The sequence below is a fragment of the Mchenga conophoros genome, linkage group LG8 (genome assembly GCF_057382185.1).
Source record: "Mchenga conophoros isolate Kocher_MC1m ecotype Shallow Benthic linkage group LG8, M_conophoros_male_GT1.1, whole genome shotgun sequence".
Taxonomy (NCBI): Eukaryota; Metazoa; Chordata; class Actinopteri; order Cichliformes; family Cichlidae; genus Mchenga; species Mchenga conophoros.
In genome coordinates, this window is record NC_140533.1 from 20,663,352 (window position 1) to 20,691,008 (window position 27,657).

General features: G+C 41.0%; 1 protein-coding gene across 2 annotated transcripts; it reads left to right on the forward strand.

Moving 5' to 3' along the window:
* Nucleotides 1-75: 75 nt before the first annotated feature.
* lhpp (phospholysine phosphohistidine inorganic pyrophosphate phosphatase) lies at nucleotides 76-26,489 on the forward strand. 2 transcript variants are annotated; one of them, XM_085284864.1, is made up of 8 exons: nucleotides 76-137; nucleotides 283-402; nucleotides 530-717; nucleotides 1,262-1,415; nucleotides 1,520-1,583; nucleotides 1,690-1,782; nucleotides 3,689-3,780; nucleotides 21,516-26,489. In XM_085284864.1, exons 1-8 carry the CDS (start codon nucleotides 91-93, stop codon nucleotides 21,610-21,612), a joined length of 855 nt encoding a protein of 284 aa, XP_085140990.1. In that variant the 5' UTR covers nucleotides 76-90; the 3' UTR covers nucleotides 21,613-26,489. The 2 variants fall into 2 exon arrangements, with proteins under 2 accessions (XP_085140990.1, XP_085140991.1); XM_085284865.1 differs by lacking the exon at nucleotides 76-137 and having other exon boundaries at nucleotides 251-402.
* The last annotated feature ends 1,168 nt before the right edge of the window (nucleotides 26,490-27,657 follow it).

Sequence of the window (27,657 nt, forward strand, 5' to 3'; positions counted from 1 at the left end):
AAATGTATTTTTTCATTCTGTTTAGGTATTTTTATTAATTCATGAATAAATAAATTACTTCTTTGAAATTAATTTCTAAGTTTATTTTTAATGTTCCGTCCAGAATTTATTGAAAGCACTTCGTCTGGGATCCAATGGTGAGTCTAATTATACTTAAAGATGTACATTTAAAAAATACTGTTTTGTATGTTTTCGATAAACACATTATACTTCACACGTGCTTTGCCACATGCCGCTTTATATTACACGCATGCGTACTAATCACTTCGGCATGGCGGACAGTGGCTGGCCGGGCTGTGCTAAGAGTTTAAAAGGTGTCATTTTGGACCTGTGTGGAGTTTTATATGACAGCGGGGAGGGCGACGGAGTTGCAATTCCTGGCTCGATCGAAGCTGTGAAAAAGTGAGTGAAAATTTTACGTAGAAATTTGATTAGCTTTACGTCTTCAGTTTGAATAGCTGTCAAAGTCCGTCACTCAGACTTAATGATGTATGTGACCACCTGCTTTGCCCTCCTGACCTATTGAAAGGCTCAAGGAATCCGACCTGCAGCTGCGATTCTGCACCAATGAGACCCAGGCCACCAGAGAGAAGTTTGTAGCCAAGCTTCGAAGATTGGACTTTGACATCTCTGTATCTGAAGTCTTCCCTCCTGCGCCTGCAGCCATAGCTGTTCTCAAAGAAAGAGGTTTACGTCCTCACTTGCTGGTGCATGATGGTAAGATTCATATTTGAGCATCTAAAGTTTTCAGACCACTTTTTAGTTGATTGTGTTCTAAGAGTGCACTTGGAATAAATGCACATTAAAAGCCCTGGTATAATATATGTGAGGAGTACATAAAGGGTTTTTTTCTGTTACATTCTGGTGTTAAATTATAAACTGACTCATTTAATCTCAAGTCATCTTGAGTGTTCTGCTGGACCACGTCTAACTTGGCTATTGAATGGAACTTAAATCGTCTCATAAGTAAAACAAGACTTATGTGTCTTATAATATGATTTACTTGGTAAAGTCTCCCCTTTTGCAGCATAAGACATTACTTATTCTTACAAATACCTGGCATGAATCCATATACAGTATATAAATTATATTTGATGTATGAAACTAAAATTTCACAATAATCATTATGTCCATCGTGCCCAAATTTTAAATCATAAAATATTCAGACTAATCAAAGCGGGTTGAGCTGAAAATTATCTAATAATTTAATGATTTTAGATGCAATAACCCATTTATGACTGACTTTGCTCCTTCTCTGCAGGACTTCTCCCGGAGTTTGACGGTGTTGACAAAACCAACCCAAACTGTGTGATTGTAGGAGATGCAGCTGAAAAGTTTTCCTATCAGAACTTGAACGAGGCTTTCAGGGTCCTCATAGGCCTGGAAAAGCCGGTGCTTTTCTCCCTGGGCCAGGGGTAATTAAATATTACTAGCCAACCGACATTACTCTATTGCTTATTCCAAGTAACGCATCATTATATAATGAAATGTATTTATTGATGTTAATCTTTCTTCATAGGCGATACTACAAGGAGACGGACGGTTTAAAATTAGATGTTGGTGTTTACATGAAAGCTCTGGAGGTAAAATAGGTGCACCGATATTTTGATATTTTTTTTTTTTAAGAGTTCAGTGGAAATAAATAAGTTATTTTTAATGTTGGCTTTTTTGTGTTTTTGTTCTTTTTAGTATGCCTGTGATTTAAAGGCAGAAGTAATTGGAAAACCTTCCCCGACATTCTTCCGGAGTGTTCTCAATGATATGGGCCTTAAACCACATGAGGTATGCAGCAATACATGGCCCTGCATGTGCACAGAGCACAAGTTAGGATGGAAAAGTTTACTGTCAGTTGTGCAATAAAGACCAGCTGCCTTTAGTTCTTGTTTTGCAGGTTTGCTTTGTTGAGCTTGTTCCTCTGTGCTCTGACGCTCCTGTTCCAGTTTTTCCAACAAATTCTGAACCAATGACACAGTGTTTTCTTTCTAGTTTTGCATCTGTAGTCTACCACAATAGATTGCACTTTAGTCACATATAGCTAACTTTACAAACTTTCAGCTTTAATTTTTTTATTTTCTTTTTTAAAAATAATAATCCTGTCATCCTGTAATTTAGTTGTTTTCTACAGTCTTTCAGGCCTCTTGGTGTTGCTGAACTATCCAGTGTTTTCATTCATTTTAAGAATGTACCAGAGTGTTGATTTAGCCACTCTTAAAGATTTCCTATCTCTCTGATGGGTCTTTTTTTTGTCTTTTCAGCCAAAATATGGGCGTCAATGCTTTCAGCAACATGTTATCAATATTTAAAATGACAACTAAAAGCTGCACAATATGATTTCAACACATCGAATCAACTATATCACTATATCTGCTTTTGTTTCTTATAAGTCTGATATCATATGTTTCATTATTGAAAGTATTTGTAAGAGTAAGCATTGTGTTATGTTGTATGAGAAGAATGCAAAAGAAGACACTTTAACAAGTAATTCATATTATGACACAAGTTTTGTAATACTTGTGGAATTATAATATATAACAGATAAACATGGTCTTTTGATTTGATTGTAAAATTCCTACAGGCTTTTTTTTTTTTTTGGTTACCTTTTCATGTAGAGGAACACATCCACCAACACAGACACAAGAATGTTAACGAAAGTTTCAATAATCTCAGTACAAGTTTCACTCTAGTAATTTTCCTTCTTTCTCAGATACATGGATGTATTCACAGCTAACTTTGCCATCCTCTCCAGAGCACTCATTTACTCACCCAGGCTCTTTTCCTTGTTTGTCGAGTCACTCACTTAAAAAGCTCCCTTACAGACCCACTGTTATTCTCTTCTTTGTTTCTTTAAGAAATGCCTTCTTAGAATCATTGAACAACGGCCTGTTTGGCCCAGTCAATTGATACTGAACTCCTCCTGTGTTCAAGTAACTCTCTGTACCAGCTCTGTCTCCGCTTTCATCAGCTTCCCCTCCTTTCTTTGTGCCTCTGCTTCATTAATAAAGTAAAGTAGTTCCATGGTTTGACCTCACTGAGCATGCAAAGCAGGTCTAGGGTGTGGATGTTTTTTAAAACACATCTGCACTAGGTTCTCTTAGGAGTCTGTAGCCACCTCTTTTTGCCCTTGACACACTTGCATTGAAGGGGGAAAAAAGCTGCTCCTGTTTAATCTCGCGAGTAGTTTAAGTAGTCGTATTTTATCTAAAATTAGTGACGCTGGTTGAATTCTTAATCCCCGTTTTTGTTTTAATTCTCCCAGTGCACTATATTTGTTCTAATATGTCTCCTTTTTGTTTTTCTTGTGTTGTAGAGAGCCCATCATGGGTTGCTCCTTTGTTTTTGTCCTCATCCCCCTTTGTGGCTTCTTTAGTGGGCAGTGGTGCAAAAGGTTGGTCAGTTGAGATGACGACTAAGCAGGTTTTGAAAGGAAACATGAGTAGAATGGAGGCCTGGATGAAACTGATCTCCCCAAGCGCTAATGAAGCTTAGTAAGGAAGCAAGGACATCAGAGAATAACTTCTGGCAGCTCGGTGCAGTAATGATCTGTAGTGTATCCAAATGTTCAAAAACATACTGTAGTGGTATTAACAAGTGATACAGTTGGTTAACCACAAAGGGTCAAGTATTGTGTCATCAGTTGCACGGATTATGGAACTGCTGTTTTCTCTTTCTTCTCCCTTCTCACGTTCAGGTGCTGATGATTGGAGACGATCTTTTAAATGATGTAGGTGGGGCCCAACATTGTGGAATGAAAGGTGTACAGGTGCGGACTGGCAAGTACAGGTCAGTGTTATCCTAAATCTACAAATATGCTATGTGAACTGTGATTTGTCTATGTTGGGTAACCGTTTTATCTAACGGTTACAGTCAGTATGTTCTGTCCTGAATAATCCATATTCTTACTGTCTGTTTTACTTATCTGTTTAATTATATGGTTATTAAAGATAAAAATAATAGAAGTAAATATTGTCATCGGCCATGTTGCTGCTACTCTTCTTTTCATTTCATTTTATTTCATTAAATTTTTTGTTTCACAGATGGTACGTAAGCTGGTTATTAACAAATATCTACTCATTTAATCACATGGCAGCAAATCAGTGTATTTTAGGCATGAAGATATGATCAAGACGGCCTACTAAGGTTGAATTTGAGCATCAGAATGGGGAAGACAGGCAATTTAAGTCACTTTGATCGTGCTGTGGATGTTGTTGTGAGACAGGCTGGTCAGAAACTGCTGATCCAATGGGATTTTCCCACGCAACCAAGTGTGCAGTTTACAGGCCCTAAAAAGAGTAAATATCCAGTGAGCGGCAGGGTAAAAAGTACCTTGTTGAAACCAGAGGTCAGTGGAGAGACTGCTGGAGCCGATAGGAAGACCGTAACCATTAATCCAATAACCACCAATTACAGCGAAGGTATACAGAGGAGCATCTCTGAACGCACAACACGTCAAACCTTGATTGACCACACTGGCTGCCTCTCTTGTAAGCTAAGAAAATGAACCTAAGGCCACAATTCACACACAAAAATCTCTGAGCAATGTTTCCAGCACCTTGTTGTATCTATGCCACAACGAATCAAGGCAGTTCTCAAAGCAACATGGGGTTCAACTAGTACTAGCAAAGTGTACCTATTAGGGTTTCTGTGAGTGCATTTGAAAAAAAATGTCCTTGCAAGAAGCTGCTTAGTTTGTCCACAAGGGGGCAGCATTACACCAGATTTGGGGCGCAATGTTTCCTTTGTAATGAACAGGCTTCCTGTGAGTCAGCCACCATATTCTTAAATCCTCAGATTTGTTTATTTGATTGAGAATCTGCCAGAAAAAGCTTTATTCTCTCCACATGTAGATGCTCGTTGCCCGCAAGGTCGTAGTCACCAAAGGGTTTATAGTCCCAAATCTAGGGAGTACTGGGACGCCTTCCTTATGGTGTAATTACGGAAATTTATGGTTGATTATTTTAGAACCATGTGGTACTTACAGTTTAAGAAAAGAGAAGAGTTTCTGGGTGTAAGAGAGGATGCTGGTATAGAACTACATTATGCCATATGTACTGTTTACTATAATTTTAGTATGTCTGCAGTTCTGGTAAGTAATATAAATGCTTTACCCTTTATATGCATATTTAAGGATATGTGAGAAAAGTGATGACGTTTTTTTTTTTTTTTTTATTTCTACCTTACTCTTGCAGGTTTTCCCCAAAGTAAAATAATTGCTACAAACAAAATTGTGGGCTTTTAATGTTTACCTTTGTCTTAACGTGAGTAACCCTTATGTAAAGATGGATAGCTAGCAACTGTAGCTGTCAGATGCATGCAACAGAATATGAATATGGAAATATTTAAATTGCCTGCAAACCACGCATCAATCTGACGAGTGCTCTTCTTTATTACCTGCCCTGCCAACGTAGACTGGCATGCAGGTTGCAGTCATGTGACCAGAGAACGCTGAGTAATCTGCTTGAGCATCACTCAGCATTAATCCTTAGCTAAGAGCATGGTCACTCATTATAAAAGCTGCCCTCTGTCTGGGCAGTCATTCGTTCAGAGAGAGAAAGACAGACCTGCACATCTCTGCATGTTTAGCTTAGAAGCCAAGTGGGCTGAACTTTTTCTACTGTAGAGTCTCAGTGGAGTAAGCACATGAATTCATCTGGTTTGTGTGACTTCATAGTCTACTCCCAGCAGCTCGGTTGAGCTCCAGTGTGCTGACACTCTGAACAGTGTCAATTCTACTAAACAGGGTAAAAGGGATTAAATTATATCACTGCCTAACTATGTTTTGTGGAGAAAGCATCTGGTTATAGATTAGCAGAGGAACATGTGTGAAACTAGTGTTGGGTTCCATGACATGCTGTTTATCAGCTGTGGATTTATTGCTATTAGTATTATCAAAGGGGTTTATCTGCGGAGAGCTGAGCAGAGCAATATAATGACTCAAAGGAAACCAAAACTGTTATTATGAATGATTAAGAAATCATCTGTGTTTCGAATGTATTGCTGCAATAGCAGCTCTGAACAGCACATCATGTGGGTGTGAAACAGTAATAACAGAAGAGCCTCACAGTATTTGTGTATTCTTTTGCCCACAACTAGGAACAGAGTATAAAGGCTGTTCATTTATGACACCTAAAGCGAACTGTCTTTGTTTATTAAACACGGGAAACTTAATAATAACCCAGAACTCGGAGTGCCCAGACTTGCTGACTTTACACGTTCTCTGAGAGGAAGAGGAGTAACTTTGACATTAACAGTGTTTCAGTGGGAATTTGAGTAGTGGGGGGAGACTTGAGATTTAACATTGTTTAGCTAAACGGGCCCGGTGAACCCAGGCTCGCTTTGAGCGGCTATAAACCCTCAGTCATAACTGTGAAAACACAGCTGTTTCCAAGTCAACCAGATGCTGCGCAGGCCTCCAGTTCCCATCACACTCGGAGAAATTACGGATTCAAATACCCCAGACTCGGTGACAAGACAGGAAGGGAAAAAGATACAAATCAAATCGTATCAGCTTGTGTGAAAATGCTTTTCACTTGACATACTCATAGCTCTGGACAACTTTAAGCTTTTTTTTCTTTTCTTTTTTTTTTTTTTGAGTGTCTACTTTTAAAAAATCCTCTCTAAAGTTTTACATCCTTTGAAGTTGGTTCACCAGCCGGTTTTGTTTTGTTTTTGTTGGCTGCTTCAGGGATGAAGAGCCAAAATTGTGCCTCGCTCATTCTGAAGCTATATGTGTGTCTTTGACCTTTAATGTGTTAAAAGCTAAAGTCTGTAGTTTTTTAAAGTATCAAATAGAACTTAATGGATACATGTTATAGTAAACCTATACGATAAGAGGGTTTTATGTGCACTTAAGTGCTCACTTTAGTGTTAAATAAGATGTATTTTCTTATATATGTGGCTCATTTTGATTAAATTCAAAAGTGGAGCTAGCAACGTGACTTTGCTGGACTAGTTGGTGAGCTATAGGCACAACATAAGGGCATTTGTAATTGGCAGTTCTGCTAGCAGTCAAATTTCCCTTGTTCTTGTATATAACGAGTGAAAGTTAATGCACCTCAAGGGAGCCAGAGAACCCTTTGCTCTTTAATGTAGACCAGGTTTGCAAAGAGGGGCCTACCACTGAAAAGTGGGTGGAAATTACACTGAGAGTATAGAGATCGGACTGCTGATGTTAATCAGCTGCATGGGAACAATCCACAGACACTGAGCTCTGCTCCAAACCCCACTCAGGCTTTCACTTCTCAAGTTACATGCTTAATGGCAGTCAGAACATTATAGCTGTATATGAAATTTCAGTGGTTACTGAATACCATCCATATTACACTTTATCCATAACTGCTGTTTATGCTATTGAAAATCAGTAATCAGTAGTTGGTTAGGTTTCAGGTGTAATTTTAAAAACACAAATTAAATTATTGTTCTGATGAAGCTCTGCTGTGTGTAGGAAAAAGCTCTTGGACTGATGTTGGCCTGAAATGCAGATTGTAACAATAATTGATTGGACAATTATGCATAATTGTACTTAAAAAAAAAAAAACACATTTTCCCAGCGAAATGGGCCAATTATATGCAACATTTGGTATTAAAGTTAATGGATTTCATAGTCACATGGATTCAAGCTGTAAACCTGATATTGACTAATTATCACCTTTTTAACTTGTTAGGAAACACTTGCCAGCTAACATGAAGCAGCTTTAGCATTCATTTGGAGTAATGTTTATGGCCAGCTGATAATCGCAAGTCTATGCAAAAGCAACACTTCTTCAGAGAGCTGGTGTCTGGGTCCTTGGCTGCTAAGTGTTACGCTCATCACCAACTAGGCACTCAATTTGTTTGTCTGCCATTTGGTATTGGGAGGAAACATTTATCTGCCGCGGGAGTAAACAGGATTGACACAAGCAGCGAAGCTGAACTGAAACGGGGAATTTTCTTTACGCCTAGAAACCAAAACAGCGACCTGAAGTAAAGTGTCACAACTGCAGTGTTCCCTGCAGGTTTGTCCCAACCATTTTGCTTCTTTAATAATGGTTTGAATGACTATAAAGTGGCCATATCAAGCCTTTATTATCTGTATGCACTGTTACAATAGTGTTAAATTAAAGGTCTGCGTATGTAACTGAGAACAGCATAGGCTAATATCCTTGTTTATGAGGGACAGCCAATCAAAAGAAAAATAGCTTTAAGGAAGGTGAAAGGGTTTTATGGCGACAGGTGACGACCTAAGAGCTGCATAAAAAATAATAAGGATTACCTTTAATTATGAAACATGATGGAAGTGAGCATAAAGGGCAACTTTATTATAAAAGCAATATTAGCGAATGAGTGGTGGGTCAATGTGGGGGTTTTTTTTGGGGTTTTTTTGGTAATTATTTTGTGGAAGTACAAAAAAAAAACATAAGCTGTGAGCTTGGCGTTTATAATTAAAAAATGTTACTGAGCAGTAAGGTTATGAGTATGATGCCCTTGTTTTCCTCTTTCAAGCGTATGTTACCTTTTTCAATAGTGATCTACAGCAGCCTGTTCCTGTGACCGATCGTGTGTTCTTTGTTTCTGTTCTCTTATCTTCAAGGAACTGCATCAGCGCAGAACTGGGAAGCTTTGAAGCTTCATAAAAGCAGGTTCACATCATGCTGTTTCTGCATGCAGCAGTGGTAAACCAGTTTAATTGCTACTGCCGTTTCCCCATGTGCTGCGTGTGCATACACCCTCAGCGCTGGCGTGTGTGCTTGTGCCGGGGAGAAAGCTATGCAGCAAAGAGTGGGATACCGGCACAGCTTTGATAGGTGTTTTGAATGGGCGCCAGAGGAAGCCCATAGTGGATTCCAGTTGGAATCTGGCAAAGAGCACACAGCAAACATTTTCACACAGCAGCAACCATCGTCAGAGTGGTTTACACTGTGAAACTCTCTCTGCGGCTAACGCTTGGCTGCTAATGGGAATGTGTGGAAACAAGCAGGCTGAGCCAGATTGAAGCTCTCAAGATGGAACTAGTCCCTGATGATACAAACTATGAAATAGTTTGCTGAAACCACACCCTGGTTCATGCCCTTTCTGTCTGTGGCCGTCAACGAGGGACACAACAGGAAAGAAGCATAGCGGGGTTGGGGGGTGGGTTGGGTTAGTGGCCATGTGCTTACCATACATGGATTACTGTCCCTACAGTAATTTTATGGCTTGCACCAAGCCAATGCTCTACTGTATTTACTAAAACAAACATGCTGACATATCTCCAAAAGTTGATTCTGTTCATCTGGACGTAGCGTTTTGTGGGAGAAATGTTTTGTCACTCATCCAAGTGACTTCTTCAGTCTCAGCTGACTGCAGGTTTCCCCAGCTTATAAACAGTACATTTGCATAACGACTGAAACCAGCCCACTGAAGGGACAATGGGCTGGGAGGTCAGTTCCTTAATCATAATTATGCAAATTCTCATGACCATTGATCAACAACCACTGACCAAAACCCACTGATCAATGGCCACTAATCAATGGCCATGAGTACCATTCACAGAGAGTTGGGGAATGGCTGCAATCACAGCATTGTAAGATGGCAAAAGATGACCCCTCGGCCCCCTCCTCGATTCACAGATGGTCTTTCCCTTTTCACGTAAATGGCCTCCTTGACTCCGCCCCCAAACCAGCGTTCCTCCCTGTCCAGGATGTGTACATCCTCATCATTGAAAGAGTGTCCACTGGCCTGTAGGTGTAAATAGACTGCAGAGTTCTGGCCTGATGAGGTAGCTCTTCTGTGTTGTGCCATCCGCTTCGCCAGAGGTTGTTTGGTTTCCCCGATGTATAAATCCTGGCAATCCTCCTGCACTTAACAGCGTACACTATGTTACTCTGTTTGTGTCGGAGGACCCGATCCTTGGAGTGGACCAATTTTTGGTGCAGCGTGTTTTGGGGTTTAAAAGCCACAGAGACCTGGTGTTTTGAAAAAATGCATCTCAACTGCTCCGATACTCCTGACACATATGGGATCACTATAGGTTTTCGCTTGGGCAGCGGTTGTCCTTCTCTCCTGGATCGGCTGGAGCTTTCTTTAGGTGCCTTTCCCACTTTGACAAAAGTCCAGCTGGGATAACCACATTTACTCAGGGCCTTCTTGATGTGCTGTTCTTCTGTCTCCCTGGCCGCTGTGTCAGTGGGGATGGTGTTCGCGCTGTGTTGTAGCGTCCTGATGACACCCAGTTTGTGTACACGTCAGCTTTTAGATATCCCCCATTACTGATGGCAATCTCACAGTCTAAGAAGGCTAACCTGCCACTTTTCATATCCTCCCTGGTGAATTTGATGTGTCGGTCCACCGAGGTAATGTGATCCGTGAAATGTAGTACATCCCGAGATTTGATTTTCACCCAGGTGTCATCCACATATCCGGCTTGGTGGTGTTCCAGGGTAGGAAAGCAAAGCCCTCTTTTCCACTTCTTCCGTGTACAAATTGGCCACAATGGGTGAAACTGGGGAGCCCATGGCACACCCATGTTTCTGCCTGTAGAACTGATCCTTGTATGTGAAGTAGGTGGAATGAAGACACAGTTCCAAAAGCAAACACACTTGGTCGATGCTGAGAGTGGTCCTGTTGCTGAGGTTGGTGTCATCCTGTAATCTCTTACGGACTACCTCCAACGCTTCCGTGACTGGGATGCAAGTGAAGAGAGATGTAACGTCGTACGAGACCATGGTTTCATCTGCCTCCATAATGACAGCTCTCACCTTCTCAACAAAATCTAGGGTGTTCTGGATGTGGTGTTCAGAGCTGCCCACCAGCGGGTTGAGGATCGAAGCCAGAAACTTGGAGGTGTTATAGGTGACAGAGTTGATCATGCAGACAATCGGTCTTAAAGGTGCACCGTTTATGTATTTTCGGTAAACCATACAGACTTGGTGTAGACTCCCCTGGGTACAGCCTGTGGTATGAGGTCCGGTCAATAGCCTTGTCTTGTTCTAACTGCTTCAGACAGTCTATCACCCTCTTCCTGTAGCCACTTCCTGGGTCTCGTTTCAGGGGCTCATAAGTATTTTCATCACTGAGTAGTGACAAAATCTTCTCATGATAGAAAGTACTATCATGAGAAGACTGACCTCCCAGCCCATTGTCCCTTCAGTGGGCTGGTTTCAGTCATTATGCAAATGTACTTTTTATAAGATTTGGGGAAACCTGCAGTCAGCTGAGACTGAAGAAGTCACTTGGATGAGTGACGAAACGTTTCTCTCACAAAACGCTACGTCCAGATGAACAGAATCAACTTTTGGAGATTTACTTTCCTGGATGATTGAGAATGCATCAAGATGCTGACTTATGCATGTTTGCAAAAGAACATGCTAAAGAAAGAACGGTTCATTAGTTCAATGCTGCATTCATGGCCCTTGTTGGCACAGTGTAAAGAACAGGAAAACCCCATGTTGTTCCAGCGTTTGAGATTCCACCGATCATTCCAGAAATATCTCCACTCCTGCCTTTGTGGGCACACCAAGTACAATCATGTCCATAAATATTTAGACAGAAGCACAGCTTTTCTACAGTTTTTGCAAGCGTAGTAGAAAGAGTCAAAGACAATGAATTAAAATGGTTCACAAAACATTTAGAATTACATTTTTCCTCGTTTTTTGTGGCTTTTTAATAAAAAAAATAATAGAGACAACAGAGTAGCCTCTTTTAGTTAGCTGTTGCTTTGCATCTATATAGAAGAAGGGTGTGGCGGGTGTTGCCTTTTGAACATATAGATTATACGAGGGTGTAAAAGCGTACTCCTGTCTATCAGCAAGCGCGACGAAAGCTGTATGTTCCCCCGCCCACAACACATTCGCCACCAACATGTTTGAAAGGCATCTAAAGGTGAAAAAGGGTGCCATGAACTTTACTCTTGATGAGAACACTCTTGACTCTCTGTGCAGTCTTGGTCTCCCAGGTCATGTGTCATTTACTAGGTTTACCTTTGATATCGCTCTGCTGATTTTTAAAATGTATTTATTTTTGGCTTTATGAGCCTCAATAATAGCCTTTTCATGTGTTCAGTCACCTAAGAACACTCTGTGGGAACTCTGAGCTGTGTGCTAGCTCCTTTCCGCATGAACTAGTGTTCACATACCTCACCTAGGAAACAATTTGAAAGAAAACCTGCTTGTGTTGTACCCACAGGCACTATGTATGGTATTATATGTCTTACAAGCAGTTCTTTCAATATTGTTGTAAAATGTACTCAAATTAAAGCAATAATTTTGCACTTGTATTTAGTCTTTATTTTAGTTTAGTCCAAAGGTGTTTTCGGTTATTCTTATGTAGCAACTTTCTCCAACTGGGATGTTCTGTAACTGTCAGATTCTTTGACTTTAAGGCTACTAGACGGATATTACAGTTGACGCATAGGTAAACTGAGATTCATGAGAACTGAGTGAAACATGATAGTGTAGTAATGAGATAACTAGAAGAAAAGCTAACAGTTTTTGAAAATGCTCTTTGACAGACAAGAATATGTAAAAAAAAAACGATAAATGCTTGGCATATGGCATATTTCACGAACATGGATGTTGTCAATGAAGCTTCTATGAGCTTGCAACATTGCAACATTGTGCAATGAGTAATATCCCTGAGGACACGCAGTTCTCATCCAATGCGTTAGTATGCAAATATTCCAAGCTATGATTTTAACTGCTAGTATGATCAGAACCAACAAGTCTGAGAGTAGAAAAAGAATTTGGCTTAATCCAAAAGTGATGGTACAATTAATCTGTGAGTAAGCACCAAAGGATTTTAACAGCTTAACAGACTACAATACACTGTACAGTTGTCCACCAGCAGACCAGTCCAGAGAAACCTTCCCAGCCCAGACTGAACTGGCTCTCTCTGAGTGGCACATAACCTGTGATTAGTGTGGATATCCTGAGCAGATTTCCACTGAAACCTGTAATGAAGTCTTGAAAATAAAGCCATTGTGAGTGCAGTGAATGAAAGGAAAGACAGCTCATTAAGAAAGCAAATGGCCAATCAGCCTCAGCAAACACAAGAGAAGGCTTTTCAAGTAGAAAAATGTTTGCTGTCAGCTTAATATAATAAAGTGGACAGAATTAGTATAATAACCCCAATATTACTAGCATATTTAGGGCAGGTTAATTGTATTCCCGCTTCCTAAGAGACCACATGCTGTAACTTGGCACTATTCCTCATAAATCATTTGCCTGTATTTGAATGGCTGTCTAATAAAAATGAAGTGATCCAAATTTAAGTTGGACCTCCTCCATATGGTGATCAGATCTGGCAGTTTGACTGAAAATATTTGCTTTTAAATCTATATTGGCATGATGTTGAAATTGATTATTGCTGGACTGTTGGTGCCAGTTAGCTTTTATTTTGTGGTCATTTCTGGGATGGCTCCCAGATACATTATGTATTTCAGCTTATCTTAGCTTTCAGTCCTCCTCACGACGTATAGATCAGCACATATGATAATGGTCATGGTTTCATGTATGACTGCAAGGCCTTCCTTTAACCTAGACAGTTATGAAATGTAGATTACCTAAGATAATGCCTTTAATTCTCTCCTTCAAGCACACTAAACTGAATTGAATGTGTAGTCTTGCCTGAGCAGGTTACGCTTGAGTCACATTTTCGCTTTGCATTGTCTTGATCTGTGCAGCATTTTGCTTTGTAGAAAAGAGTGCAGGCACTTCATAGTGTCTCGTGTAACAGCGCAGTCCCACACCCTGTCCTCTTAACCACTCTTAACACATTAGTTTTGTCTGTGTGGGAAGGAAGTGAAGTTATCGAAGTGCACTCCTCTCCGCTGAGGCTGTGGGCTGTGAATTTGTCAGCTACAGTGTTTCTAAATGTGTCATTTAGGTCTGTTTATCTGTGCACCACAAGAACACTGACTCTTTACACCAGCAAAGGGATGCGTGACATGTGCACAACGTGGCCTTTGAGCTAAAGCTAAATCCACAGGGGCCCTCTTTTGTGTCCAAGTCCACCCAGATGTTCAGAGGAACTAAAGCTAGCACGTTCTAACCTGTTAGCTTTATATGGAAATGTGTAAACCTGACTGTACAGAATGGGTTGTATATAAATCTGTGTTCATTTCTTATTAGACTGACCGAATAAGGCATAATTCTAAAGTAATTTTGACATTATGCATCATCAGAAGCATACAGATAAGCACAGTGATGTCTGACAAGCCATTAACAACTCTCAGCATCTCCTTTGTCAGTCAGCAGCAGGGCCTTGGCAGGATGCATGGTAAACTGGGATAAATGTGTGTTGCATAAGGTTCCTATTTCCACTGTTGGATTTCCCTTCTATTTAACAGATAACACATGAAAGCTGTGTTTTTTAGTTGGATTTCTTTTGCTGCATGTTTCTAGAAATGGGTGTTCATTTCCACTGGAAAAAAAGAGACTCGCTTGTTAGTTCTTGCTCGTGCTAACAGCTACTTGAGCCCCATCATGCAATGGGCCACTTCCTAATTTTCCATCTTTATGCCCAGTGTATTCCAAATGCGGAGCGGATGGGCCTAAATTGTAACTGCTTTATTTATCATTCTAGTTTTTCACTACTGTGGTCAGTCCTTTTAAATTTTCCAATTGTAGCGTGCAACCAAAATCAGCCAATCATGATGCCAACTGAAACTGTTATTGTAAATTATTTGTACAAAATTGTGGATCTGAATTGATGCAAGCATACTTGCTCCAAAAAATAAATGCTAATTTAGCATGGTGTTTCCAGACAATCCATACTTGGTAAGATACAGATTTGTGTAGCTATACTTTGGCTATCGCAAAATCTTTTTTTGTATTTGTTTCTTTGTCTACCAACTACACGTACACAATCTGGAGTTGAGCAACCAAACTTGGCACAGAACTACATCTTAAGTCTGTCAAGGTTCTTATCTATATCACATATTTTGATTCCATCTTATTGCTTAGCAACCACCTAGCACATACTTTTAGCAATTATGCATCTAAATGCATAAAACAAGTCTTAAAACCACCATAAAAGTTTTATTTCATGGCAGCAGCATCAAATTAAAAGATATTGTAGAACCTTCAGCACCACCTGAGCGTATGCATATGTTTGAACCTGTGTAGATTAGAGAAAATCCAAAATAAATTCAAACTTTCTTTCAAAGTCAAAGATGTCCCATTGTAGACTGGGTGACAATTTCACTATGGAAGAAGAAGAGTTCACATTAATAATCTAAAAACCCCAAATTACTATGATGTTTATGACCATGATGGGTATATAAAAACTATACATACCCTTTTCCAGTCTGATTTGTCATTCAAAATGTTTTTACTACAAGCATCATTATCCCAATTACACACCCATTCATAAAGCACTTAAAATTTTATTCTGACATTCACACAATCTCACTCCAATGAAAGCGTTGGGAGGCTCAAGGTTCAGTGTCTTGTCCAAGGACATTTCTACATACAAGCTGGAGGAGCCCTACATTCACCTACAATCTGTCAGAAAAGCATCATGCCAATTTTTTTTTTTTAAAAACATCAAAAACTTTAAATGTATGTGTAAAAAGCTGTTAGGTGGTTTCCAGGTTGCTGAAACCCCCCCTTTTTAAACCCAACAGTCTTACTGTTTGTTATACAGTTAAATATAGAGTTTAAATCATTTACATGGGGTCCTGAGTTTGCTGTCCTGTCTTATGTGACAGATAAGAGAGCCCTATGATCAATTACCTAGTCATAAATCCAAGAAGTAACAAAGCTGAACTGAACAGTTGAAAGGCAAAGTGAGACTCGTCTTCAACAAAATCTCAAAAGCTTGTTTCATTTTTGTTTTTAGTATCGTAGTAATGTGTAATCCGAACACCTGATAGTGTGCCATATATTGAATTGAGGTCATAGATTGAAGTGGCAGTAGCCACAAAGAGGTTATAGAAGCCTCCCCACCCATGGGTGTTAGCTTCCCCCTGCCTGCAGGCTCTTTTAAAGCCTGCTGTGCGTTATAAGTCAATGAGATATTAATAATTAACCTGAGCTTTTTTTTGCAGTGAGACCAGACTCCCACGGTAAGACAAAGGAACCAAGCAGGCCTCAGTCACTGAGCTCCTTCAACAGTACTTTTCCACCCGTGAGAAAGAGAAGAGGAAATGAGTGAGAGTGGGAGAGTAGAGCGAGTTGTAGCCCACAGATGGCAGGCTGAAACATGGCACTGCCTCTTAAATACATGAACACAGACCCGTAGCCGTTTCAATGGGGAACCAATCCCTCTTGCAATTACCAATTGACAAGCTGCTTGGCTAGAGGGATTTGGGCCTTTGCCTGGATTCTGCTGTAACCATTTTTTTTGTTAGGATTTGTTTTAGCAAGTGGGTATGCATGGTTGTACTTGCATTTTCTTTATCTGATGCAGGTGACTCAGCAGCACCTCAGAGCTAGCATAACACCCATGCGCCCTGAGATATACGCACAAAAAGACAATTCAGCAAGTCATCAGCAGTGCTGCTAATAATAACAGCACACAGATGAAAACAGTGTGGTTAGATCTGGGTCACGTAAGGCTTTGCATATTTAGCACAACACTGACAAGGACAGCTGTTAAATGTTGAAGAAGGTAATGGCTTCTTAAAAGCTAAAATTTAGATATATATTTTTTTTCCCTTTGCTCCCACCGGATCACCTAAGATGACTCCACAAATTAGCACCTAAACCATAGCAGCAAAACCTTTTATAATTCATTAAATAGATTTCAAAGCGATGAGCGTCACACCAAATATAAAGAGTCAGTCTAATCTATAATGTCTAAAAGTTTATGTCCTAAGTAGTCGTTGAGGACATAAAAAAATTTATGGTTTGCATCCTGTTCACGTAGCATTGGATGTTTTTGTTATTGTGAAAGGCAGAAAGTTTCCAGTAGGTGGTTTTCAGCAGGTCAGGATTCTCTCTCACACACGCTCACAGTCATCGCTCGTACTCACAGGAGGTTTTCGTACAGCCACAGGATGGAAAAAAATAATCAAGTAGCTCTTTGCGCCGCAACCAGGGAACCCCCTTTTGTGTCCAGCTCGATTGGAAAGAACCGTTAATCTGCGTAAAGTGTGAAAACCATGCCGCAGCTGTTTGCTGATCATGATTCAACATTATGTAGCCTTTTGTAAAGTGAAGTGATAACGGTCGCTGCACTGCCACAAACTCGGCAGAGGATGTGAAGGCTTCAAGTTAGCATCTGTCACTTCTGTTGCCATAACATGCACGTAACATGGTGGTTTCCTCTGTTCAGTTGGGCTGTTTTTCCTAAGAAGGTGCAGCTGTATTATTTCAAGGATGTTATCTGTGCTTTTGTACCTATCAGGTAAAAGAGAACAGAAAGATAGGAAAAGTGAAGCTCGGAGCGGATTGTAATAAAACCAGGCTGTAGCATCGCTGGTGTCGACGATCCCCGCTACATCTTCACTCGGTCTTGTGGCATTTTATTTACAACAGAGTCAGTCAAACGGATCACATTTTCACCCTCCAGGCCGACGCTGCTAAAGCGGCACCGTGCAGCAGGAAACTCGAGCAGCTGCACACCTTTTCTCCCTGTCCCCAGGGTGAAGGTAGAGAGCTTTGTCATGTGCCTGCATCTTATGTCACCCACACGGCTTGGCTCAACATAAAGGCTATGAATGTCATCAAGACGTGATCTCCCTCAGGTTATATTTAATATCATCGTCTTTATAGTGGAAAAAAGGCTGCGTTTCAGCTCCTGCTGCCTTCACTAGTCTGGCATGAAAACAACACACTGGCCTGGGTTGACTGTTTTTCCACCTTTCACTTGCAGAGTGACTCTTTACTTTCAGTGTTATCTTCCCTGTGTTGCTAGGTGGCAACTCACTTTACACAAAGCCTACAATGATACCCTGTAGCTCCTATTTATTAGAGGAGCAGTGTGATAACTATGTCATTTCATTGAGTTAGTTGCTATGTGATGTCTCTATTGGTAAGCTTTTATTGGTTATTCCTGTTTCTTGTTGTGGGTTTGTTTTTAAATGCTTTTATGACTTTCAGTACACTTTCTTGGTAACTTCAGCCCTCTTTAGAGTTGTGACTTTTTGTGACAGAGTTCCAACTGGGAAAATTCTCATGATGACTCGGAAAGCCAAGTCATAAAGTATGCAACGTGGCTGAAATATTGAAATATTTGGCTGAATTTGTCACACCCATGTTCCTACTTAAGAGTGCGCAAACACACTGATCAGAAGAACCTCCCAAAGTTAAACGGTACTACTTTTAAAGCCTACACTGAGTAGCCAGCCTCTTTCATTGCTAACAAATGCTAATTTCTGTCTAATAGGAGCCATATTTCATGTAGGCAGTTTGGATTTTATACTAGCTTATGCTTCTTTGACTACACCATTAATAGCAGCCATTAAAAGTTAGATCAAAGCTTCAACGTTGCCTTTTGTCCTACAGTCAAATCACAGGAAACCCAGATATTTCTAGCTTGAGTTGCTCAGTATGTAACCGCCTTCACACCAAAATATCACCGAGAGTTGCGCGCTGCTAACCTGATTTTTTTTTTGTTTTGTTTTGTTTTTTCGTCAGTATTGTGTCAAGCAAAATGCCTGCTCAGCAGAGGTGCAGAGGTTAAGAGACAAGTATAAATCGAAATCGGGTATATGTGACGGTTTTGCTTCCCTCTGTGCACGAGGCGAGTTAAGCATTAACCAGCGAGAGCGTTTTCATGCTCTCTCACCCTGCGGTCAGTTACCTCAGGAGTCAGCTGAATGCATCTAAACGAAACGAAACAAAGGTGAAGCCGCCCTCTTCTCTTCAGGTTAAACAAGAGTCCTTTTCTTTATTTCTATATCTTACCTCGTCCCTGTGTGTCTCTGACTCACAGCAGACTTTCACAAACAAATGCACTCACTACATGAGTCATTCTTATCTACTTTCTTTTCACGGAGGAACAACCAGTGGCTGCAAATAAAGTGTTTTTAATAGTGTCAAGTTTTATACTGTATATGTCATATCACACTCGAATCACTCACAACTGATTTGTTATTTTGGAAGCAAGTCCTGTGACAACCTGCAAGAATCACATGGGGCATTCATAGCTTTAAAGGATCGACAGCATTAGAGAACCCAACTTTAAAGCTCCACTTTTCCTTTTTGATCAGCATTTAATCTTCCTAGAGCCCAATGTGAGGTCTTTAGCTGTCTAAAATCAAAGATATTCAAATTTTCAGCTGTCAAAAAAAAATTTGGAGCCTACAAGTGTTTGACATCTTGATTGATGATTTGCTTGAATGTTAATCAGCTGTCAAAATCGTTTTTGTCAAATCGGCTGCTGTGCTTGTTCACCACTAGCCAAGCTCACTGCTCCTTTTGGATTTTTTTTTCTTGCACTACTTGTAGCACAAATCGTGTGATCATTTACTAACCATCTGATGAGGCAGTTTGCTCTTTCAGCGTAGGGGCAGCTGTGTTGTACTAAACCCTTGGCTGCTCCCCACCTCCTGCCTCATAGCTGACCTCATCCCTATGTGATGGCTCTGCAATGTCAGTCAGGCTCAGGGACCAAACCTATCTATTCACGTGTATTGATATTGCAATGACCTGAAGGACAGCAAGCCGCAGATTACCTCACCGGTAACACTAGCTGTATTGTGCTGAATTTTGCATGGTCACATTGACCTGGTTACTTCTTCATTATTCATGGGAATGGGAGGAAGGCAGCAAAATGAATACACGCGCATGCATCTATGTATGCCTATCTAAAAGATGGAGTCGGGGAGAGATTTAAAGAAGCATCGGGTTGAAAAGACAGTGAGGTTGATACTTTTGGCTTCACTTCTTGAAACATAAGAGCCATGTGACCTATGTTGCTTGTGCGTTCATGCCTGTGCGTGCATGCGTGTGTGAACTCAATCAGTCCTCGGGCAGAAAAGGGTGCAGGAGTAATCCAGCACAGGAGACATAAAACCCCAACCATTAGTGGACCAGCTCACATAACCCAAGCACTGGCAGCTGACAGACATGCGTAAACACATGGCACTGCTTTGCCATATTCAGCGTGGCTTCGGCATTCAGCACCTCTTCCCCCATTTCCACCACCACAGGCCTCTTCTTTCTGTCACTACACTTGGGCGGCTCACAAATATTTGCCATGGGGCTCTGTAAGCTCTCAGAAGTCAGGATTAATGGTGGTGTGTGCCTCACACCCAGGGCCTGACAAAGAGTCCCCATCTGGAGTTCCAAGCCGTGACTGAGGAACACAGGCAGCACACAGAGCCCGGTCAAGGCGGCCGGTGGGGGGGGGGTCTATAGGCACCACTCCATAAATGAGCAGGACTCCAGGGCAGTTCTGATGAATGAAGGGGCGTCTCTGTCTTTTGATGGAATTGGGTGGAAAGGAGGTCCTCCGTGTGAGCTTGGGCCTAGTGCCACACCAAATGGATTACATTTCCACTACCAGCTGATTAAACAACCAAATCTGCATCCATCACTGGGCCTTGATCCAAACAATGGCAGCAGCCAGTGTTGAAGCTACAGCCTTGCCCGTCTTGACCAAGTCCACAGCTTTCCCACAATTTAGGAAATCGTGTGGAAACAGGATTATGGGTAGGGTAATTTTGGACATTGGCCCGTGACCTTTTGATGTAGGGTACTTTATATGGGAAAAAATGTAAACATCATTTCTGTGTGCGTGCTGTAAATACAATAACCCTTTCTGTGCAGTCCATCCAATTACAAATGTAGAACAAGACTGTGCACAAGTCTGAGGTAAACCATTTTCAGCACCTTAGCATTAGTTCATTTGCTAATTTGTCCTAAATGCAGAGTAACGATTAAGCTGATGAGAATGTCAGGGGAATACTGCAAGTGTCTCTTGCACTGGTGTCTCTAAATGTCTTAACAAAAATTTGAGGTCAATGTAGTCAAGGGGCCACAGAGCCACGAGATTAGCACAGCTGAACAGCAAGTTTGGAGAAATCGGTCTGTTACCATGTGTGGAAGTAATGTGTTTTGTTACAGCCTCACAGATTAACAGTATATTACGATTTGATCCTAACCTTGATACAAAACAGCACTATAATTGTGGTGTAGTAGCCTGCACATATGATAGAAAGGTGTGGTTATGGAGCCACTGTTACCCTGAAATACCTTCAAATCAACTAATATGTTGGGCAAAGGATGACGACTGTGGATGTACTCTGGATGTAGTCAAAGACATTCAGAGTGTAGGTATGCTTTGGAAAGGGTGCGATTGAGGCAGATGATACACTGTAAGGGGAGCAGCCAAAAGAACTAAAAATACAATGCTGTTAAACAAGCTCTTAACAGAACCAGAGTTACCACACAGGATGACAGTTTTGATAACAAACTTTCTTTTTCGTTTCAGTTGTGTTTTGTTGTGTTTTTTTTTGTTTTGTTTTTATCCCCCCACATAATGCATTCAGCATTGTTAATCCACTCGACTGCGTCAAACTGCTAGTCCTTGTTTACCATCCCTTTTGTGCCCAAGATTTCCTTTGTCCTGCGATACAGGTCCTCAAACCTGTGCATTTGCTTCTCCTCCCTCAGGCCCATTGATGAGAGGCACCCGGCGGTGACGGCTGACGGCACTGTAGACAACCTGGCCCAGGCGGTGGACATGATCCTCAGTCAGAGGGGGCACTGAACACCAGGCAGTGGACACTGAACTCTAGCTGAACAGCAGTACCATTAAAAAGTAGCTTCTGAAAGTTTTCTTTGTTATGAAAGTTAAATTAATTAGCCCATGGCCTCTATAAACTCTTAACAGCCAACTGTATTGTCACACATGGGAAAGACTCCCATCTGTTGCTCTGCGAAGTGTGACACAAACTGGAATGAAGTTTGCAGAACAATTATCCCATCTGCAAGAGATAGTGTTGAGCATGCTTGAGCTGTACTGTGTATTTGTCAGTACATGATTGGCATAGATAAGATACCTCAAGATGACACGAGTGTGCCGTAACCAGCTGCTGACTGACAGTTAAAAGGCGAGAGAAATGCAGTGTTCAAGTTCCCACAGTCAAATTCTCCGAAGAGCTGCTGTACTCACAGTTTGCACTAAACATTTGCTGCACTTTAACGCAGAGTAATTGTTGTGCGTCATGTGATGAAAACAGAGAACGTGCACAACCCATACAGGGCTGCAGGAAATATTTGATTTTTTGTCTTTGATTGTTATAAAGAAAGATCATTTTCGAGTCTGTGTGAAAATGTGTGGAATCTCCATCAGTTTGGAAATTTGTCTGAGTCATTGTCAGAGAAAAGCTCAAGGTCTTAAAGCACTTGGGGAAAATTCAGCCTTGGCTCAGGTTTAAACTGGAATTCATATCGGAGAGGCTTTTGTTTTACAATAATAAATCGCTGGAAATGGGAAGTGAGCTGGTCTAAGAGATGATAAATGCAACCACTGCTGAATGCGATAAATTATGCTGATGCTTGGGCTCATGTTTCTCTCTGTGTAAACAAAAATGAAACTGACACTCCATCAGATTGAAGAACCACAGATCTTCAACTGCTTATCTTTATTTACTTGACTTTAAGCGGGCTTTTACTGGAGACGGTCCTGTCATAGCTTCTCTGTCAAAAGCCACTCATTACACACGGTATCCACACCGAGGGTTAATAAAACGACCGTGGCCAAAAAAACAAAAGAAAAAAAGATTGGTTATTGGGCTTCAGTGTCACAGCTGGATCGTTGAGATCTTTGGAAATGGAGCGTAAAACAAATGATTCTCAATCGTTGCCCCCAAGGTTCCACTGTACCAAATAAATTCGACAAGAAAAAAAAGCTCGTTTTCAAGTGATACATTGAGGTCTCTTAGGTTTATTTCACCATTAGCAGACACAAGCTTGAGTATGTCTGGGCATTCAGAGGTAATGAAATGTTATGCAGTAGTATGAAACTGCAGCTTGACTGGTTGTACCACTCCTATTTGCAATTCAGGAATAAATGTTAATGTACGCAGAAAAGCACTAGCAGCTGGTACCCAGTTTTCTAACAGCCTGCACATTGTTTGACCCTGTGTTTTGTCCATTATGTTACTGCCTGCTGGACTCGTATTGAACTATTAAACATGCATTTGAATACTCTCGAATGAATTCACTTGGCTTTAACTAGGTTATTTTTCCAGTTAAGGGAAGTGAAGTATCTGAGGGATCTAGGCCACAATTTACAACACACACATACACCCCTTTTGGCAGGTTCACCATCACTAGGTCTTAAACTCAAACACACACATGACCCAGAGCTGGATGATTGTTAACCTCACCTCTCAGGCCAGCCTGAGTTTAGCCACCCGTTTGACATAAGTTACAAATTAGCAACAGTTTACCTATCCTGGCTGTCTGCACTGTTAAACAGCGATATACTGTATTCCTAATGGGGTGCAGTACATTGATTCTTTTCCTGTCGCTGCACAGCAAGATTGCTTTCAGATAATAGAGGTGACCTCATTTTGGGAGACATGTCTGGGCATGTAGAGTAGGATTTCACTGTCATGGGACAAATTGATAGACTGGCAAATCCTTGTCTCACCAAAGCTGTTATGGAGATTAACATGTAAAGGTGATTGCTACATCAGTTTGTCACCTTTGGGCCTTTTTGGTATTGCATTGTGTTCAGTACGTTAAAATAACTGTATTGTCTTGTACTTCAATTTATGCTAGAAATGAAATAAAATACGCAAGATACACTGCTGTGCAAAAATTTTGAGCCACCCCTTATTTCGGTATATTTTGCGATGAAATTTTGAAATGGCTGCTGGGATTTATTTGCAGTGTTTTTTGGATCATTTTGATGCTGAATAATGAAACTGTTTCTAATCAAATTCTACCCAGATGGTATTATGTGGTGGATCAAAATCTGCATTCATAATTCCATCAATTTTGACAAGATCTCCAACATCCCTGACTGAAATGCATCCAAACCCTGACAGAGTCTCCACAGTGTTTCACAGATGGCCATAGGCAGTAACTGTTGCCTGACCTTTTCGTACATACTGCTAACGAATAAAACAAATATTTCAAATTTGGATTCATTACTCCATAATTGATTTGCAAAGATGTTTTTTCTGCCACCGATTTTTCAGTCCAGTTCTTGTGTAATTTGGCATACCTCTGCCTTTCCCCTATTTTCCTTCCTAACTTTCCTTCCTTTTTGTTAGATTTATTTTTCCTGTTTCTTAGTCGTGACCTAAAAAACTTAACAGAAAAGTTTTTTAAGCCTCCCCCTTTTTCTTTTGTCCTCCACTTCTTCAGCTGTTAAAAGACACACCACACCTTGTTGGTGCAAAAATACTATCTATGCCTGTCAAACAGTTATTAGGGGCATTTCTTTCTAGATTCATCTGTTTTTGTGACAGGCTGCTAGTAACAAAGTGACTAAAGATACGATTTAAATTTGTTCTTTGCTAATTTTTCAGTTATGTGACGATGCAACACTGGTTTATCCTTTGAGCTAGGTGCTTTTTAAATGCTTGAATGATTCACAGGTAGTGTTAAGTGACTTAACAAATAGGAAAACTCCTATTTCCTCCGTTTGCTTAAATGTAAATAAAAGCTGAGAAATATTTTTTTTCCACAATGATGCCTCTTGTACATCATCTTATTATCTTTTGGGAGACGCCTGTGTCATATATATATCTATCTATCTATCTCTCTATCTCTCTATCTATCTCTATAGATAGATATCTATAGATATGCATATGCGCACAGAGAATTGAATCTGGAATTTCCCCTGTACCTACATAGAGATCTCCACTAAGGGGCTACATTAGGTTAAACTGATTAGAATTCAGTGTCCGAAGTCACAGTGACACTCCATCTGTGCCAATCCTGTGAATGCAATATTTCAGGAATACCTGGAATAGCAGAGATTGTGACCATGTTTCACAAGTGATCAGTTATATGATACTAACCTTTGTTTTCCACCTATTCAGAGTTTTGACTACTCATGTGTCGAGACTGGATATCAAATACAACTTGTCAAAGTGGCAGAAGAATTCCCTTTTATAGCCTTTTCTGCATTTTACCTGTAAATGTCATTTCCCGTTTAGTGCACTTGATTCAAGGCAGAGTTCATTACATGTCTGTCTTGAAGTATCATCTTCTCTGGTCATAGCAGAATATGATTACGACCACAAGAGTATCCTCACCCCTCCCGCCCTCCTCTCCTACAACCTCAGCTCATTGAGCTGATGATCTCATTTTCATCTTATGTTGACGGACACCTTAGGGATGCAAATCCCTTTAACATGAGTCTGAGGATCAAGAACAGAATGTGGCTGTATGCTGAAAGTATCCTGCCACTTTCTGGCATTCAGTACTAACATTCTTGTGAGGGGTATGATTTCAACAGTGTTTGCGTTTGCAACAGAATCCCAGTCAAAGTTTTGATACTTTTTTCTATTTGTTGAAATTATTTTAATGTAAATCGAACTTATGGTCAGATACTTTTATAAGTGATTTTCCCCAGCTCATTACACACACACTGTGCATATTTGCAGAGTGCTCCCTGCTGCAGTGTGTCTCTCAGACTATATTCACATACACTACATTTGTATGTCATCTATTTGGGTTAGGCTCCTCTTACACAGCGTGCACACAGCCGCTTTTGTAATGCACCTGCAGTTACCCACCTTAACAACTGCCAGCTGTGTGCTACCTTGAACTTTCATCTCTGCTCATTCGGTTCTTCCTGTTTGACAGGAAATGGAGGGTCAGCTGACCAGACAACGTCGCACACCTGCAGCTCTAAATGCACCATTATCCACAGAAACGTGCACTTGTTTTTACAGCAGCCAGTTATTTATCCCCTCCCTTCTGCGTGTAGCAAGCTGGTCTAAAAGAGGCCTCTTGATTTTGCTCGCCAAGACACGCGGTTTCCCCACATTTCATCACTCTCCTTCCCTTGTGGGCAGCTGTGCCAACAGCTCTTGGTGGTGCAGGAGGGATTTGAAACGTCTGAAGATGTTAGGTCTGGAGCCAAACCCTAAATTTCCTCCCTCTCTGTGCTGTCCCCAACCCCACCCCGATTTTCTACCCAACAGTCTTCATAGTTGTACATAAAGCGACTATTATTGAATTTGTCTCATGTGAATACAGCTTTAGAAAGAAAGTATAAATAACCTGTTCTATTCCTAGACCCTTGGTGTGGATGGGGAACAAGTCTCATTAATAGGCAAAACAGGTAAAAACTACAACTTTACTGGTCGGTGAGGTGAGGACTCACATTTTAGACCCTGCAGTTGTCTTGTGAAGTGACACTGGACTGAACTCAGAAGGTATTGACAAAAAAAATAAGAATTTATGACTTTTCTGATTCATTCTTTGTGTAAGACCAGACGTCTGCTTTTAAGACACGACAATGAATACAGTTTTTCCCAGAAGTACTTCAGAGTGAATCCTGCAAAGTGTAGTCAACATGACCAGTCAGTAACTGGAGGTTTGAGCTGATATTTTGGTTTGACTTTTCAAAATTAAGCTCCTTGCAATTTTACTTAAACACACACACACACACACACACACACACAAACAAACAAAAAAAGCATTTGCTCTACTGGAAATGTTTTGTGGTTGGGTGGTACTGCTAAATTGCTTTTCACCTCTACCACATTTGAGCTGCCAAGCTGTGGTTGGCAACTAACCCGAGACTCCTGCCAATATTCGGCTCATTTCACATATGGTTTGACTTTTCCACCCGGAAAAATGGCGTAAAAAAAATTCTGTAAAGCACGCATCATATTTGAATATTAAATAAAATGATTTATTTATGTACATGTGGACGGAAAACTGTCAGCGCAACCCTTTCATAATAGAGAAGCAAATGAATGCGGTGAAAAGTGTGGGATGTCTGTTGTCTTAAAGCTGAAGTATGCCGTATGAAGTGAAGTGTCATTAACCTCCAAAAGCCCCTCAAAAGTGACCACCTTTCTCTTATGTGTGGTGGAGGGTTTTGAGCAAGTGTCATGCACCCCTCCTGCTGTATCTATCGTCTCGCTTCACTTCTGTCGCTCTACTGATTAAAGGCCGGGGGCCCTGAGTGTGTTGGGCTGCTGCACGGCACGTTTAAAAAGGCTCGTGTTTACCCTTTTCCTTCTCAACTCAGTACATGAGAAAGGTTTAGTGAGCTGTGTGTACCACTGGTGACTCTGAGCGTAAATATGGCCTCAAAGGTTTCTCGTGCAACAGCCACAAGTCAGCACTTTACAAGGCATTGCAGGCGACCTGCAGATATGCTTCGTTTGAAATTTGAGCCTTGAGTATAGCATGTCAAGCAATCTTCAAATTACTCAGCTAGTCTTTAATGAGGAGTCTTTCTTCCCTCAGTGGCACATCATTGCTTTCAAAGAATGACAAGCATCATTGCAAGTGTGAACAAACTTGCAGGAGGAGCGTGCGGCCGTCAGGGAGAAGTGAATCAAAAATGTAACGACGGCATAAATTTTTGTAGATTTGCACAGGCACCAGAGATGGGGAGGGGAAACAGACAAACGGAGCAGCAGCAGCCCTGACACATGGCCCATATTCACAGCCGCCTCCCACGTCACTGTGCTCCTCAGAGAAAAAGCCCCTTTTGTTTCCCAAAGCAGGGAGGGAGGAAGGTCTCTGGGGTGAACCGTCGCTCAGCTCCACTACTCCACCCGCCATCAAAGGAAAAGAGAGAGAAAGAAAAAGGGACCGGACTTCCCAA

What these genes read in the sequence shown, in the direction of transcription:
- lhpp (XM_085284864.1), top strand. Translation starts at nt 91, where the DNA reads ATGTTCCGTCCAGAATTTATTGAAAGCACTTCGTCTGGGATCCAATG. An exon ending in TTTACATGAAAGCTCTGGAG is followed by an intron (nt 1,584 to 1,689) that starts GTAAAATAGGTG and finishes TGTTCTTTTTAG; the next exon opens with TATGCCTGTGATTTAAAGGC. An exon ending in GTGCGGACTGGCAAGTACAG is followed by an intron (nt 3,781 to 21,515) that starts GTCAGTGTTATC and finishes CTCCTCCCTCAG; the next exon opens with GCCCATTGATGAGAGGCACC.